Source organism: Capra hircus, chromosome 7 (assembly GCF_001704415.2).
Source record: "Capra hircus breed San Clemente chromosome 7, ASM170441v1, whole genome shotgun sequence".
Lineage (NCBI taxonomy): Eukaryota > Metazoa > Chordata > Mammalia > Artiodactyla > Bovidae > Capra > Capra hircus.
The window spans coordinates 59,021,119-59,039,561 of NC_030814.1; the positions used below are offsets into that span (position 1 = coordinate 59,021,119).

Genomic DNA, 18,443 nt, shown 5'->3' on the forward strand with positions numbered 1-18,443 from the left:
ATTGTTGGGAGAAAGCAACCATAGACATTCTGTAAACAAATGAGTGTGACCAATTCAGCCTGCAAGCAAGTTTGTCAACCCATGTTTTAGACAGTGAACTATTTTTAAAATCATTAACAATGAGGAAAACATGTATTTTATATTTACATCTTTTTTGTTGTTATTCTAAACTTTAAACTTTTTATTTTGTATTGGGGTATAGCCGATTTTAACAGTGTTGTGGTAGTTTCAGGTGAATAGCAAAGGGACTCAGTTATACATATACACATATCCATTCTCTCCTAAACCCCATTCCCATCCAGTCTGGCACATAACATTGAGCAGTATATTTATCTTAATTTGTAATATTTTTAGTGCTTTTCATTTCTTTGTAAGTTGACATATGTTATCATACTCTTGCTGGAACAACTACTTAGGAAATTTCTTGTTTATGTTTGCTAGAATAAATTCTCTCAGTGTGTGTTAGTTTGAATTTCCTCTTCATTTTTGAAAGATATGTTCAATGTGTGTGTAATGCTGGTTAATAGCTTTTGTCTTTTAGTACACTGAAAATGTCATTCCATTGTCTTCTTCCTTGCATAATTTGTAGCAAGAAGTTTGATGTAACTCTTACCATTGTTTCTTTTAATACAATGTGTCATTTTCTACCTTCAAAGTTTTCTTTCTATTTCTCAATAGTTTGATTATGTTACACATAATTTTGTTTGATTGTATTTATTTTTGTTTGGGTTTCTCTGGGTGTCTTGGAACTGTGATTTGGCTTCTTTTTTTCATTTGTTTTGGAAAATTTTTGTCCATTATTTCTTCAAATATTTCTCTAATTTTCTTCTATTTTGGGGTCTCTAATTACACATATGTTGTGTGTTAGTTGCTCAGTTGTGTCCAACTCTTTGCGACTCCATGGACTGTAGCCCGCCAGGCTCCTCTGTCCATGGAATCCTGGCAAGAATACTGGAGTGGGTTGGCATTTCCTTCTCCAACACATATGTTAGGCAGCTTAATTATTATCTCTTGCCTACTGTATCCTGTGTTTGCTTTGTTTTATTGGTTTTCACACCATTTTTTCCTCTTTGTGTTTCAGTTTGATTAGTTTTTCTTAACCCATCTTCACGTTTACTAGACCTTTGCCATTTATGTGAGTAGGAACACTATAAATTCTGTGAGTGAAATTTTCTGAACCATATATACTAGGGTGGTTTTTTTTTTTTCGTGTTTTATTTTTGGCCATGCTGCACAGCTTGTGGAATCTTAGTTCCCTGACCAGGGATTGAACTTGCATGCTTGGTAGTGAAAGCGTGGAGTCCTAACCACTGGCTTCCAGGTAATTCCCTGATAGGTTGGATTTGGACCACAGCCCATGAGGAAATCAGCTTGAATTTGGACCACAGCCCATGAGGAAGTCAGCTTAGTGTTACAAATTCCTAGGGGACTTATTTTTTTTTTTTTTTCATTTTACTCAATATCATGGTATAGATAAATGAGTTTCTTTTATTTTACATACTGAGAAACAAGTTTTTTTTCCCCCCTCCCTAGACTGGAGGTGGAATCCTTTAATTCAGGATTATCTACTTTGGATGGTGCCTAGGTTTTATCTCCTGTTTTAAATCCTGTTTCTTTGACAGTTTGGATGCTCAGGGTCTCTAGGATTCAGCAGAATCGCTCAAGGTGAAAACCAGTTTATTGCTTTCTTCTTGTAGTTGTTCAGTTGTGAAGTTGTGTTCAACTCTTTGTGACCTCATGGACTGCAGCACACCAGGCTTCCCTGTCCTTCACTATCTCCTGGAGTTTGCTCAAATTCATGTCCACATTTCACTTCATTTTGGCCCTCTGTAGAGTATTTCTTTTTTTATTCTGTTAGTTTTAATGAGATGTAATTGACAAAAAAGCATTGTGTATGTTTAAGGTATACAGCTTAATGATTTGGCTTACATACATTATGAAATGTTTGTCACCTGAATTTCAGTTCAGTTCAGTCGCTCAGTCGTGTCCGACTCTTTGCGACCCCATGAATCGCAGCACGCCGGGCCTCCCTGTCCATCACCATCTCCCGGAGTTCACTCAAACTCACGTCCATCGAGTCCGTGATGCCATCCAGCCATCTCATCCTCTGTTGTCCCCTTTTCCTCTTGCCCCCAATCCATCCCAGCATCAGAGTGTTTTCTAATGAGTCAGCTCTTTACATGAAGTGGCCAAAGTACTGGAGTTTCAGCTTTAGCATCATTCCTTCCAATGAACACCCAGGACTGATCTCCTTCAGAATGGACTGGTTGGATCTCCTTGCAGTCCAAGGGACTCTCAGGAGTCTTCTCAACACCACAGTTCAAAAGCATCAATTCTTCAGCGCTCAACTTTCTTCACAGTCTAACTCTTGCATCCGTACATGACCACTGGAAAAACCATAGCCTTGACTAGACAGACTTTTGTTAACAAAGTAATGTCTCTGCTTTTGAATATGCTATCTAGGTTGGTCATAACTTTTCTTCCAAGGAGTAAGCGTCTTTTAATTTCATGGCTGCAGTCACCATCTGCAGTGATTTTGGAGCCCCCAAAAATAAAGTCTGACACTGTTTCCACTGTTTCGCCATCTATTTCCCATGAAGTGATGGGACCAGATGCCATGATCTTCGTTTAGTGAACATTTATCTCTTAGATACACAATTAAAGACTAGAGAAAAATATGTTTTTCTTTGTGAGGAGAACTTTTAGGACTTACTCTACAACTTCATATATAACATACAGTAATGTTAATTATATTTACTGTGTTAAACACTACATCTCTAATACTTATTTGTCTTACAGGAAGTTTGTACCTTTTGACTGCCTTTATCCAGTTCCCCTTCCCTCACTCCCTGCTTCTCATAACTACAAATCTGATTTCTTTTTCTATGAGTTAGTGTGTCTTTAAAGTATAATTGACCTAAAATGTTATGTTAGGTCCTGTTATACATCATGGTGACTTGATGTTTCTGTACATTTCAAAGTGATCACCATGGCAAATCTAGTTGTGATATGTCACCATAGAAAGATGTTGTTGAGTGTGACGCCCATGCTGTACATTTTATACCTTTTACTCATTTATTTTGCACCTGGAATTTTGTTCCTTATTATCTCCCTCACTTGTTTCTTCTCCTTACCCTCTCCTCTCTGATGGTTGCCTGTTAGTTCTCTGTATCTATAACAGTGTTTCTTTTTTGCTAAGTTTGTTCATTTGTTTTTTAGATTCCACATATAAGTGAAATCATATGGTATTTGTCTTCCTTTGACTAATTTCACTTAGCGTAACATCCTCTGGTTCTATTCATATTGTCACATATGGGAAGATTTCATTTTTTTTTATGGCTGAGTAATATTTCATCATATATTTAGGTGTGTATATATATGTATACATCTTATGTCTTTAATCCATTCATCTATTGATGGACACTTAGGTTCTTTCCATATCCTAACTATTACAAATAATGATGCAATGAACATATTGGTGAATATATCTTTTCTAATTTGTGTTTTCATTTTCTTCTGATAAATACTCAGAAGTGGAATTGCTGGATCATAGGATAGTTCTATATTTAATTTTTTGAGGTATCTCTATACTGTTTTCTGTAGTCACTGCACCAATTTATATCCCCACCAACAGTGTACAAGGGTTTGCTTTTCTCCACATTGTGGAATATTTGTGGTTGCTCAGCAAAATGTTAAAAAACATTTTTTTTTCCTTTGTCCTGGATTTCTGCTCTACAAGATGCCAATAATAAAAGTCTTACTCAGCCTTTTACATTGTGGAGAGTTGTGAAAGGCTGAGTAATTTTTTAATTGCTTTTTTAGGGATTTAGGGATTTAGGTTGTTGTTTGTTTTTGTTTTGCTAAAAAACTATGAAATAAAAAAATTTTGCATGTAGGTCTTTGTGCACACAGGCAAAGAGTTTTTGCATCATCATGGAATGAGACAAAGGAATAAGATATGCTCATTCTTATTTAGCTTTTTCTATGCTGTATAATTTGTGGATTCCTTAAATACCACTAAAATATGTTTTTAAATTCTAAAAATTTCCCACCCAGACAAAATGCATTATCATAAACGTATTGTTATTTCTGAATAGTGTGTGTCCAGGTTACCATACTTTGCAAGTGTAGCCAAAAGACAGCATTGCTACTGATTCCAGGTTGTGTTTTGGCAGTGAACAACACTTTTGATACATGCTGAATCATTAGAAAATGGAAGTTATGTATCAAACTGTAGGACAGTTCAGAACACAGCTTCTGATGTTTCTCAAATAAAACCAGAAGTCATTGTAAAATTATGTTTTTCAGATGGCATAGTTATAAATAAATGAGGAAATGAAACAGCAGGCTACGCATCATTGATGGATTACGTGCATAGCCACATGGCATTGATTTCCAATGTAGAGGCTTTTTTACAAAGCAGTGACAATTGTAGGTTAGGTAATACTGAGTATTAATAAGTATGTTTTGGATATATCATTTGTTATATGAAAATAACTTTTCATTTCATGCTCTATTTTTCCTTTGGGGCAAATTCTGAGCTGTAGAACAGTTTATCTACCATTTGGCTTGCAATAAATTATCAGGCAAGATGCTTATGAGAGTCTCTACTTTGAGAAGTAGTGTACATAATACTTATATACCACTCATCAGTTCAGTTGCTCAGTCGTGTCCGACTCTTTGCGACCCCATGAATCGCAGGGTGCCAGGCACCCCTGTCCATCACCAACTCCCGGAGTTCACCCAAACTCACGTCCATCGAGTCAGTGAAGACATCCAGCCATCTCATCCTCTGTCGTCCCCTTCCAGCATCAGAGTCTTTTCCAATGAGTCAGCTCTTCACATGAAGTGGCCAAAGTATTGGAGTTTCAGCTTCAGCATCAGTCCTTCCAGTGAACACCCAGGACTGATCTCCTTTAGGATGGACTGATTGCATCTCCTTGCAGTCCAAGGGACTCTCAAGAGTCTTCTCCAACACCACAGTCCAAAAGCATCAATTCACGCTCAGCTTTCTTTATAGTCCAACTCTCACATCCATACATGACCACTGGAAAAACTATAGCCTTGACTAGATGGACCTTTGTTGGCAAGGTAATGTCTCTGCTTTTCAATATGCTATCTAGGTTGCTCATAACTTTCCTTCCAAGGAGTAAGCGTCTTTTAATTTCATGGCTGCAGTCACCACAATCTGCAGTGATTTTGGAGCCCAAAAACATGAGGTCAGCCGCTGTTTCCACTGTTTCCCCATCTATTTCCCATGAAGTGATGGAACCAGATGCCATGATCTTCGTTTTCTGAATGTTAAGCTTTAAGCCAACATTTTCACTCTCCTCTTTCTCTTTCATCAAGAGGCTCTTTAGTTTTTCTTCACTTTCTGCCATAAGGGTGGTGTCATCTGCATATCTGAGGTTATTGATATTTCTCCCAGCAATCTTGATTCCAGCTTGTGCTTCTTCCGGCGTTTCTTATGATGTATTGTGCATATAAGTTAAATAAGCAGGGTGACAATATACAGCCTTGACATACTCCTTTTCCTGTTTGGAACCAGTCTGTTGTTCCATGTCCAGTTCTAACTGTTGCTTCCTGACCTGCATATAGGTTTCTCAAGAGGCAGGTCAGGTGGTCTGGTATTCCCATCTCTTTCAGAATTTTCCACAGTTTATTGTGATCCACACAGTCAAAGGCTTTGGCATAGTCAATAAAGCAGAAATAGATGTTTTTCTGGAACTCTTGCTTTTTCGATGATCCAGAGGATGTTGGAAATTTGATCTCTGGTTCCTCTGCCTTTTTTAAAACCAGCTTGAACATCTGGAAGTTCACAGTTCACGTATTGCTGAAGTCTGGCTTGGAGAATTTTGAGCATTACTTTAGTAGCATGTGAGATGAGTGCAATTGTGCGGTAGCTTGAGCATTCTTTGGCATTGCCTTTCTTTGGGATTGGAATGAAAACTGACCTTTTCCAGTCCTGTGGCCACTGCTGAGTTTTCCAAATGTGCTGGCATATGGAGTGCAGCACTTTCACAGCATCATCTTTCAGGATTTGAAATAGCTCAGCTGGAATTCCATCACCTCCACTAGCTTTGTTTGTAGTGATGCTCTCTAAGGCCCACTTGACTTCACATTCCAGGATGAAGTGAATCATTCTAGGTGAGTGATCACACCATCATGATTATCTTGGTCATGAAGATCTTTTTTGTACAGTTCTTCCGTGTATTCTTGCCACCTCTTCTTAATATCTTCTGCTTCTGTTAGGTCCATACCATTTCTGTCCTTTATCAAGCTCATCTTTGCATGGTATGTTCCCTTGGTATCTCTAATTTTCTTGAAGAGTTCTCTAGTCTTTCCCATTCTGTTGTTTTCCTCTCTTTCTTTGAACAGCTATCTTCAAAATAACATCTAATAACTCGTTTGTTTTTTTTTTTTCTTTTTGACACTAGATAAAGGTGTTTTCTAAAGACTTTTCCCAGAAATTCAAATGTTTCTGGGGACTCCTTCCAATCCTCAATACAGTGTATTTTTGGCATTTTAAAAATTGAGGACTAAACCAAATTTTCTGTAAGTTTTTTTTGAATTTTGTCTATGTAATTATTCTTTGAAGTAGATATTTGCATTTACTCCATACTCATCCCTGTTAAAAATTTTCAAGGCTGAGATGTCATCAGGCTTGTAAGTAGATTGGCCAGGTTTGATGACATCTCTCTGGCCTTTGAAGTTGGCCCAGTTCAGTATAGATACCTCAGGTGTGTGTGGTCATGGAAAAACATGTTTTTGTTGAGTGTTTTTGCTTTCTAGTAATTTTATTTTCTGCTCAAGGGATTTAGTATCTGTTCAGATACTTTATTTTTAAAGACCACATAAGTAATGACTTGACCTCTAATCTTAGCTTTGAAAATTTCCCAGACACTAATAAAGATAATGTTTAATGACCTATAATTTGAGAATACTACTCTCTGGCCAGCAATCAGTGCTATTTAAAGATGTATATTTTACTCTGAAAATTATTTCCTTGGCCAAAAGCCTTTGTTAGTAAAATTGTGCATATAATGACATAATTTGGTAACTCTGGGGCCTTGAGTTGTGATCCTTTTTATATGTTGTCACCAAGACTTATTACAGTTCAAAACAACTCTTTTCCTTGAATACTACACTAAATAATTAGTTCTGAGAAAAATATTCTGTAAATAGTAGTCTTATCAGAAATAACACCTGTCTCTTGGACTAATAATATGAGTATTTTGGACACAAAGCATTACATGGTAATCCTTGTTTTGCATGAATGTGGGCTATCTTTGCAGTAAATATATGAATAAGATTTTTGCAAAGGGTCAAGTTAGTACTGAAGACTAGGATTATCAATTAAATTTCTTGGCCTGTCCTTCTCAGGACACATGTTTAATAATTTGTGGAGTGAAAGAAAGTATCACACCAGACTATATTTTATGTATGACAGGGTGTATTCATGAAGAGAGGAAAAAAGTTTCCTCCCAGGTGTCTGGGCAAAGCTAGAGTTGTTCTTTTTTGTTGTTTTTGTCTGTGATAACAGACCCTCCTGGTAAGAACCTACCTAGATACAGTGTTGTTTTTGTGACTCTGTTAGAGGAAACATTCTATTGCTAACTTGATATGCTCTCTTGTAGGGCTTTTTAAGAGATGATGTTTAGTTTTTTGCTAAACTCTTACGTTATATGCAAAGAGAAGAAACAGTCTGTGTAATTAATTTTGAAAAAAATTTGTTATAACTGAGTTGGACAACTCTGAAAGAGATTTGAGTAATTGAGATTTTCCCCTTGCTTCCAGTGGAAGGGAAATATTTCGGTTTACTTACTTTAGGCCATAAAAATAGTTCGTTCTTCCTTTGCCTGCAGCAAGACTTATGAACATAAAGTCCCAAAACAGATTTAGTATTAATTTTTAAAGCTTCCCCATATTTCTGCCCTCATCTACTGTAACTAATGTGCCCAAATGTAAAATGGAAAAAGTTGAAAATTTCCACTTGTGCTTTTTGAGCTTTTCAGAGTTATTATACACTCTGGATATAGTAAAAGATACTGGGCCTTATACAGTGCTTTTTGTGTGAGGAACTCATAAACACTAATGCATTGATCCTAACACAGTACTTGATTGTGACTTTAAAAGGTCATGAGTTACTGCTGTTACAGAGAAAATCTTTAAAATTGGAGGAAGAGCTGTGACTTACAAATATTGTTTGAAAGATATCTAGATAAAATTTGATACAGAAAACTGAAAAATTAAAGTTGGGGGGGGGTTATTGTTTGTTCACTTTTCTTTTAGCCTGCAACAGATTTTTATCTCCCTTTCTTTTTTTCTTGTCTATGAATATCCTTGAAGCCTGATTCCCTTCTTAAGCCATGAAGGCAAAATTTACTTTTAAACTTTATTCCTTCTCAGCCAAGAAGGCTTCAGCCTGAAGACGTTTCCTGAGGAAGTTGGTCATATTAACATAATAATGCATTTTGTTTGTTCTAAGTTGGGCGATGATCCTTCTGGTTTTCTTCATTTAGTATTTGTGGCATATGGTTATTGATGAACATAGTGGTCAAGTGGCTTAATCTTCAACGTTTTTGTGTTTTTAGGTTTATTCTTCAATCCAAGGAGGCAATTCATAATCAGCTGTTAGAGAAACAGAAGATAGCAGAAGAAAAAATTAAAGAATTGGAAGTAAGTAGGTTTTGAGTGAATAATGATAGCTGTAGTCAGCTTTTAGGAGAAAAGTAATGATCTCATTTTGTCACAATAAATGAAAATGTATGCCTACCAAGGTCATGTCACATTGTTTTTATTTTTTCCGATTGTGCTAGAGCTAATGATGCAGTCTTTTTATGGCAGTGTATGACCAAAAAAAAAGACTAGTCTCTTAAAACTTTAGGGAGTTTTGATACTTTAGGATAGGATATTGTTAACCTGAATGTGTTTCTTCCATTGCCTTTGAGTGAATATGTTTATTCTTAAAAAATAAAAGCACAGTGTGTATATAAATACCACATATTGTGGTAGATGGGCATGAGAGTGGGTAATGATAATAGTAGTTAAAGAATCTAGATATATGACTCTTACATGTTGTAATTCTAGATAAGGACAGAGTGAGTTCAGTTCAGTTCAGTTGCTCAGTTGTGTCCGACTCTTTGCGACCCCATGAATCGCAGCACGCCAGGCCTCCCTGTCCATCACCAACTCCCGGAGTTCACTCAGACTCACATCCATCGAGTCCGTGATGCCATCCAGCCATCTCATCCTCTGTCGTCCCCTTCTCCTCCTGCCCCCAGTCCCTCCCAGCATCAGAGCCTTTTCCAGTGAGTCAACTCTTCACATGAGGTGGCCAAAGTACTGGAGTTTCAGCTTTAGCATCATTCCTTCCAAAGAAATCCCAGGGCTGATCTCCTTCAGAATGACTGGTTGGATCTCCTTGCAGTCCAAGGGACTCTCAAGAGTCTTCTCCCAACACCACAGTTCAAAAGCATCAATTCTTCGGTGCTCAGCCTTCTTCACAGTCCAACCCTCACATCCATACATGACAAAAGGAAAAACCATAGCCTTGACTAGACGGACCTTAGTCGGCAAAGTAATGTCTCCGCTTTTGAATATACTCTCTAGGTTGGTCATAACTTTTCTTCCAAGGAGTAAGCATCTTTTAATTTCATGGCTGCAGTCACCATCTGCAGTGATTTTGGAGCCCCCCAAAATAAAGTCTGACACTGTTTTCACTGTTTCCCCATCTATTTCCCATGAAGTGATGGGACCAGATGCCATGATCTTTGTTTTCTGAATGTTGAGCTTTAAGCCAACTTTTTCACTCTCCTCTTTCACTTTCATCAAGAGGCTTTTTAGCTCCTCTTCACTTTCTACCATAAGGGTGGTGTCATCTGCATATCTGAGGTGATTGATATTTCTCCCGGCAATCTTGATTCCAGCTTGTGTTTCTTCCAGCCCAGCATTTCTCTTGATGTACTCTGCATAGAAGTTAAATAAGCAGGGTGACAATATACAGCCTTGATGTACTCCTTTTCCTATTTGGAACCAGTCTGTTGTTCCATGTCCAGTTCTAACTGTTGCTTCCTGACCTGCATACAGATTTCTCAAGAGGCAGGTTAGGTGGTCTGGTATTCCCATCTCTTTCAGAATTTTCCACAGTTTATTGTGATCCACACCGTCAAAGGCTTTGGCCTAGTCAGTAAAGCAGAAATAGATGTTTTTCTGGAACAGTGAGTAGTAAGCTGTAATTGGGCTTCCCTGGTGGCTCAGACAGTAAAGAATCTGCCTGCAGTGCAGGAGACCTGGGTTCAGTCCCTAGATTGGGGAGATTCCCTGAAGGAGGGCATGGCAACCACGCTAAAACTAATTATCTATCTGAAGGATAGTGCTCTAGTCAAGAAAACAATCTTTTTTATCTTAAGGAAAAAGATGATAGGTAAGAATAATAACTTTATAAGTGTTTGGAAAATTGGGAGTTTATTATTATCATTTTCTTACACATTAAAACCTTTGCTGTTGCTGTTTAGTTGTCTGACTTGTGTCTGACTCTTTATGACTAGGCCCATGGACTGTAGCCTGCCCAGCTCCTCTGTCCAGGAACACTGGAGTGGGTTGCCATTTCCTTCTCCAGGAGATCTTCCCAACACAGGGATCGAATTGGGGTCTCCTGCATTGCAGGTGGATTCTTTACCAGCTGAGCTACCAGGGAAGGCACCTGGGAAGTCCTTAAAACCTTTAATGAAATAGTTTTCTTGGACTTTGGTGAATGGTCTATCCTCTATGTAGTAAAAGTTGGATAGGACAAAAAATTGGTCATTATTTTTGGGGACCAGGATTTCCTGAGATGGGGGTGGATACAGTGACTTCATAGGTCACTTTATCTAATTTCTTTGAATACTATTTGAGGCAGTGGTTCAGAATCTGACTCAGCCTTTTACTGAATTGATGAGACATCCCTTATAGCCTTTTGGGGATTTCTCAGGGACACCAACTTGGCGTGGCCTGGGCAAGCATGTGGTGTTTTAAGTTAATTAGGCTTATTTTTGTTTGACTACTGATGAAAATTTAAGCAGACTTGATAATGGCTTTGTAGCTTAGAAAATGTATTGTGAAACAAAACAAATAAGCAAACGACGGAAAAAAGAAAACTTACCTTGTAGTAACCAGGTTTTTATTATTTCCTACTTTATAATTTTTGTCAGCTCAACTCTTCTAGGTTGAGTTTTCCAAACAAAAATACCTTAAAGAAAAAAAAAAAAACTGAACAAAACTATTTCATTTAGAGTACCAAAGAAAAAAGAAAATGTGTTTTTGCAATTGTTGATAGATATATCTGAACATTGTCCTGATGAATAAGTGGCAAAGTAATGTATAAGTAATTCTCTTTTTATGAAAACAAACAAAAGCCAAGATCTGTATATGAACATTGAATATGATTTGTTGTAAGTATGTGTATTAAATTAACACTAGTTTCCCTAAGGAAATTAGATGGGGTGTGGCTGTAATTGTTTTTTTTCTTATAACTTCTGTGTTGGATAAATTGTAACAAGTATATATTAACTTTCATATTTAAAAAGAAACATCAAGGTAAAATTGCCACAGATGATGATTTTAGCATTCTGTTTAGCTCTGGTGAATATCAGGAAATTCATTTTCCAAAAGTTTCCTTTAATGGAGTCTCTTAAATACTGGTAAGAGTATTCTGATATCTGTCAGATGATAGAATAGATTAGCTCGCTTGTTGGTATTTGAAATGCTTGTTAACAACTATAAAAAGAGTAATTCTCTCTGTCTGGGAATTTCCTCTTCTTCCTACCAACTCTGTTAATCCTTAAGATTTTAGTTTAGGGCTGCTTCTGAGAAGCATTTTCTGTTCCTCAGTATTAAATTAAGTGCTTTCCTCTTGTTCTAGCACAATGTGAGGATTTGAGCATATAAACTATTATCAGTTGAAGTCATTACAGATATTACTTCCTATTACTTGGGCAGCCTAATACAGATTCAGAGCTCTAAATAGTTTTTCCCAAGGTCTTCCAGTTATTACTCTGCCTTTCAAATATAGTCTCTTCTTTTGAGCGTTAGTATTTCTTGCTAGTCCAACATAATGATCATTATTGTTATTAATTTGTACCCTCAGATCCCTTACTATTAAATTGAGGAGGCATAATTTATACAATAACTCTGCAGCCTAAGGCCAGGCTGCTTCGTTTAGCAGCTGTCATCTCTTATGAAGTAAGGTTTTTGGTTTGGGTCAAGAGTTCAGTTTCTGACCTGGTTACACTGGGTATGCCTCTGCATCCCCTACCAGTAGTCTATATAAATGACACTGTGGATCCACCATGACATAGCATAGGTGCCGGTCTGATCTGAGAGCCCACCTTCGTTAGTATTTTCTAGACTGCTCTTTCTCCACCTCCATTCTTAGTTTCTTTTTGCCCTCTCCATATTTTTTTTCCCTAGTCCTTATGAGTGCAAGGATTACCTGGAATTTGTTTAGCTTTTAATAATGCTAGTATGCTGTGCCAACATTGTCAACTAGCCTGGTATCTCACTTTCTGGCCCCTTTCCTCTTCTGGAGCAAAAGTGGGAATACTGTAATGTTGCACTCAGGTCCTTAGTTCCCCAGCCAGGGATTAGACCCATGGCCCCTGCAGTGGAAGCCCAGAGTCTTACCCACTGGACCTCCAGGGGAGTCTCTGCTCTCATGTCCTCTTGATAGGGAGTTACATTACCTACTGAAGGGTAGAAACAAGTACCATGTTAACCTTGGGAAGATAGGCTATCTTTTTCTTTTTAAAATTCAGTATTTTACATTTTAATAGCCCTATGTTGGTTTTCAGGCTGTAATCAGTTTCTTGGGTTAGATTAGGAAGTGACTTCATAACAGACTCACAATGTGATAGTGTTATATAGATTTTTACCTTTCCTTTATAAAGATGATTGATCAGGTTCTGGGAGCAAATGTCACAGTTTCATCCTCGTGGTGATTAGCAGACCAATGATGCTACTCCAATTGAAGAGAAAAAAATCAAATGATGCCTTTAGTATGGTAGAGTAACCATGTTGTTTATGTCATTGAGGGAATTCATTATTTTTTTAAAAAAATACTGATAACAAATAACTTTAAGGAAGCTGGCTGAGTATATAACACATGATACAGTATATGTTATTAGAAAATATAAAGTTGTACTTCTTAAAAATGACATGCATATAATTGGGATTTCTGATTAGGACTTCATGTGTCTCATCTGTCTGTATAAAAATAATTTTTGAACTATATAGCATTGCTACATAAAGTACAAGTTTTTATTTTTTTGAGATTGAAGAGTTTAATTAGACACCCTATCATTAAACTCACAGACATTTTTGAGGTATCAGACACAAAATATAGTAGTAGTGTATTGTTGTTTGCTCAGCTATGGCCGACTCTTTGTGACCCGATGGACTGTAGCCCGCCAGGCTGCTCTGTCTGTGGGATTTTCCAGGCAAGAATCCTGGAGTGAATTGCCATTCCCTTCTCCGGGAAAGTACAAGTTTTTAAAAATCTTATTTTTTTAATGGCTGTTCTGGGTCTTTGTTGCTGCTTGCGGGCTTTTTCTAGCTGCAGCGTGTAGGGGCTACTGTGTAGTTGCAGTGCGGGGCCTTCTCATTGTGGTGGCTTGCTGGGGGTGTGGGGTCAGTAGTTGTGGTCCACAGCATATGGCATCTTCCTGAACCAGGGATTGAACCTGTGTCCCCTGCACTGGCAGGTGCATTCCTAACCACTGGACCACCAGGGAAGACCTGAGTTGTTTTTTTTTTTTCTTTAATTTCAGTTTTAGTTAAAGTTGACCTAAAACCTTATTGATGGATTGAAAAGATATGTATCTTCTAAAGAGTGAAAAATACATCCTATATTTTTGCTTACTTTTGGGGGGTAAAAAAAAAAAACAATTACTTGTGGACTTTTACAGTTGCAAAAACTTAGTTTCAGCATTTAGATGAGCTAGAGCTGAATTTTTGACCCCTTTTGCCTTTTGACTCTCAAATATTTGAAATAGTTGAGATAACTGTAAGCTTTCAGTGATGTGTTTGAATACATTTTGACCGTCATTCTCCTGTGTTCTCTTTCATTGTATTACTGCTTCAGGCTCATCTGCCTAAAGTCTAAAATTCACCTTATATTTTAGGCACATGCAAATACCAGTTGACCACTTTCCTTCCTCTCTTTCTCTGACGTGGTTCCCACCCTTCCACCACCCGGGTTAGCTCAGCAATGACACAATAAAAATAAGAATAAGGAAATTAAGACATACTGTCCTGCATAATACCACTCTGACGCAGAATGTTTCAATCCCAGAGTTGTGAAATAGCTCTCCAGCCCATGCTATAAGTAAAATCTGAGAAACTGTGAAAGTCCTGACTCTTCCATAAAAATGGCTATTATGGTCAGATGATAGTTCCTAAAACAAGTAGGAAGACTAGTGGCAAGAAAATTAGGAGAGATACTTGCCACTAGGAAGACTAGTGGCAAGATAGGAGGTGCCTGTGACACTCTGCAGTTGGCTGAGCTCTGAGACTCTGATGAGAAAATGTTTTGGAATAGTTCCCATGATTAAGGATATTTCACTCTGCCTAAGGAGGATCATTTTTTCCACAGCATGGGTGGTGACTGGTAGGCACTTGGATGGATGCCTAGTTCATCTAAATGCTGAAACTAAGTATCTGGTATCTTTGTGTGTATAATGGGACACCCTCTTTGGAGGTGATGTCAGGTGGACACTACTGTATGTTAAGTACTGATTCTTATCTGTGTTTTCAGTGAAGAGAGAAGGGCAGGTGAGAGCAAAGCCAGTGGCAGAATGTTTTACATATATTAAATAAGAATTATACCCAATGGTTCATCTGCTTGCATACCTAAAAGTTTAGAATCCATTAAAAAATTTGTCATTTATTTATTTTGTAGTGAAATACAGCATTTACAGAAATATGTATTAAAATTCATGTAGTTTAATCAGTAATGATAAAGCAGTCACCTGTAACAATCATCCAAGTCAAGAAAGCAAACATTGACAGGACACCAGAGTGCCACCCACTTCCATTTGCCTGTTCTCCCACTCCCCCAGGTAACTCTAACTTTTGGATATTTATTTTCTTTTATAAAAAGTTTTACTACCTCTGTAGGTACCCCTCAAAAGTTTTTGAACTTTATATGAACAAAATCAATCTCCATATTTTTTGTTTTTCTTCTTTCCCTCAACATTGTGTCTGTAAACTATTCGATATGTTCATGTTGAGATTGTGATTTGTTCATTTTCATTGCTATATGTAGTCCATTATATAGTTGTGCCACAGTTTATCTTTCCAGACAGCTCATGTTTAAAACATTTAATTGGAAGATGATAGCTTTACAGTGTTGTGTTGGTTTCTACCGTATATCAACATGAATCAGCCATTGGTATACATATGTCCCCTGCCTCTTGAACCTCCTTCCCACCTGTATTCTATCCCACTGGTCCTGGTTGTTACAGAGGACTTGGCTGAGCTCCCTGGGTCATACAGCAAATTCCCCCTGGTTGTTTTACATATGGTAATGTATTTGATTCAGTGCTAACTTTGTCAATTCATCCTACCCTCTCCTTCCCCCACTATGTCCACAAGTCTGTTCTGTGTGTCTGCATCTCTGTTGCGACCCCCCAAATTGATCAGTGCCATTTTTCTAGATTCCATATATATATGCATTAATATATTTGTCTTTTTCTTTTTGACTTAGTTCACTCTGCATAACAGGCTCTAGGTTCATCCTCAGATTTGTTCTTTTTTATGGCTTATATCCCTTTGAATATATGTACCTCCATCATTCATTTGTCAATGGACATCTGAAGTTGCTTCCACGTCCTGGCTGTTTCAAGTAGTGCTGCAGTGAACGTTGGGGTACATACAGACAGCTCATTTTTACCCTTAAGAAGGCAAGATGTTTTCATAAAATATTTGCATAGTTTATCTGTTAGCCTCTTGCTGAGGAGATCTGTTTTCCAGAGACATCTCCTACTCTATCCCAGGAAAGTTTGAGTGTCTGGAGAGAAGTGAAATGGTGATTACCCACCTTCAGTAGTAACTAGATAGCTAGGCATGTCTGGTGTCTTTAAAATTAAAAAAAGAAATAATTGCAAGTTTAGTAAATAATCTCCTTTCTATGTTGATTTGAATTTGGGAGTCTTGGGTGAAACTTCTCTTATTGTTCCGTATGTTGGGATTTCAGATATGAGTCAGTTCAGTCACTCAGTCCTGTGTCTGACTCTGCAACTCCATGGACTGCAGCATGCTAGGCTTCCCTGTCCATCACCAACTCCTGGAGCTTGCTCAAACTCATGTTCGAGTCAGTGATGCCATCCAGCCATCTCATCCTCTGTCGTCCCCTTCTCTTCCTGCCTTCAGTCTTGCCCAGCATCAGGGTTTTTTCACATGAATCAGTTCTTTGCATCAGGTGGCCAAAGGATTGGGAGTTTCAGCTTCAACATCAGTCCTTCGAATGAATATTCAGGACTGATTTCCTTTAAGATGGACTGTTGGATCTCCTTGCAGTCCAAGGGACTCTCAAGACTCTTCTCCAATACCACAGTTCAAAAGCAACCATTCTTTGACACTCCGCTTTCTTTATAGTCCAACTCTCACATCCATACATGACTACTAGAAAAACCATAGCTTTGACCAGATGGACCTTTGTTGGCAAAGTAATGTCTCTGCTTTTTAATATGCTGTCTAGATTGGTCATAACTTTTCTTCCAAGGAGCAAGTGTCTTTGAATTTCATGGCTGCAGTCACCATCTGCAGTGATTTTGGAACCCAAGAAAAGTCTGTCACGGTTTCCGTTGTTTCTCCATCTATTTGCCATGAAATGATGGGACTGGATGCCATGGTCTTCATTTTTTGAATGTTGAGTTTTAAGCCAGGTTTTTCACTCTCCTCTTTCACTTTCATCAAGAGGCTCTTTAGTTCTTCTTCGCTTTCTGCCATAAGGGTAGTGTCATCTGTGTATCTGATGAATACTTATCTCTTTGTAGAGTTCATTTGCATTCTCAGCATACATAAAATGAATGTTTTAAAATAATTTTAGTTACTTAAGACTTAAGTCTAAAAGGGCTTGATGGTTGGAAGGCTAGAGTTATAGTGAACTATATATATATATATAATATATATATTATACATACACACACACACATTCTCCATGTCCTGATGTTTTAGGACATGTAGCTTAATGTAGCTAGCTATGTGATTCTCCTCTGTGGCTTTCAGAGAACAGTGAATCTGAAAAAGCCCATGTATGGTCCTTTTTCTGGTTGAATATTTATTGGTTATTATCAATATTATCAGTATCTTGGTCAATATATGTGATATGATTCAAGTGCTAATATTTGCCCAAATGTAAACTGTCTGTGGTATATTTTATTTCCTCAGTAGAAGTATTTCAGTTCTGGTAAGAACTTAGATGTAACCAGTCCAGATAGATTTGCCCTTTATTGACCATTTCTTGTTTGTGAAGTGCATATTACAGATATTTTACCACATACTCCTTTGATTTGATCTGTTCATTTCTTTGTCTTCATTTTGTGATTAAGATTTTTAAAAGGCTTTGCATTCCAGTTAGTACAGAATTCAGCTTTTTGCATCTTAATTCAGTTATTCTTTTCTTCTAGGATACATTCCCAGGGTGGAACACTTGTCCATGACCACACCAGACTCTTCCTTTGAATGCTTTAGAGGGTTGTTGACCTCAGCCTTTGCTGCTGTATGCTTTATTTGGTCTGTACTTTTCTTTGTCTAACCATAAATATTTGTCCTTAGCCTCCTCCCTCCCATGCCTGAGAGTTCCTCCATTCATTTTCAGGCTGCCTAGTGAATTATTTCTTTTGATGAGTTAGAATTTGAATTTTGTTTTCTGTTATTTGTATGCCTCCTTGCTCTTATAACTTGACGGTAAGGTAAGGTTGTCAGTATACTTTTCTTTGTACTAGATTTTTGGGACTTCCCAGGTGGCAGTGGTAAAGAACCCACCTTGCAATACAGGAGACATGAGATGCAGGTTTGATCCCTGGGTTGAGAAGATCCCCTAGAGGAGGCCTTGGCAACCCACTCCAGTATTCTTGCCTGGAAAATCCCACAGACAGAGGAGTGTGGAAGGCTGTAGTCCATAGGGTTGCAAAGAGTCAGATGTGACTAAAGTGACTTTTCGCACACAGCACATACTAGATTCTTACTCTGATCAGTCTTTATATGATAGATCTTTAATCTGAAGTAATAGACGCTGGCCAGAAGAAATGAGTTGTTCAGTGCTTAATGTGGACAGGCCACACCTGTATTAGTGAGCACACTGTGTATGTTAACTCAAAAACACAAGACCCAAACTGATACTTGAACCATAAATGGAGATCTCAAAGTCAACTAGACTTGTAGTAGAGCATTCATTACTCTAA

The 18,443-nt window shown here is 37.8% G+C and overlaps 1 protein-coding gene across 1 annotated transcript in view; it reads left to right on the plus strand.

Moving 5' to 3' along the window:
• PFDN1 (prefoldin subunit 1) overlaps nt 1-18,443 on the plus strand; it is a 71,997-nt gene that overhangs the window by 30,370 nt on the left and 23,184 nt on the right. Inside the window, exon 3 of the mRNA XM_005683032.3 lies at nt 8,595-8,679. Within this exon, the coding sequence (XP_005683089.1) occupies nt 8,595-8,679 (85 nt within the window). The remainder of the gene's footprint in view (nt 1-8,594; nt 8,680-18,443) is intronic.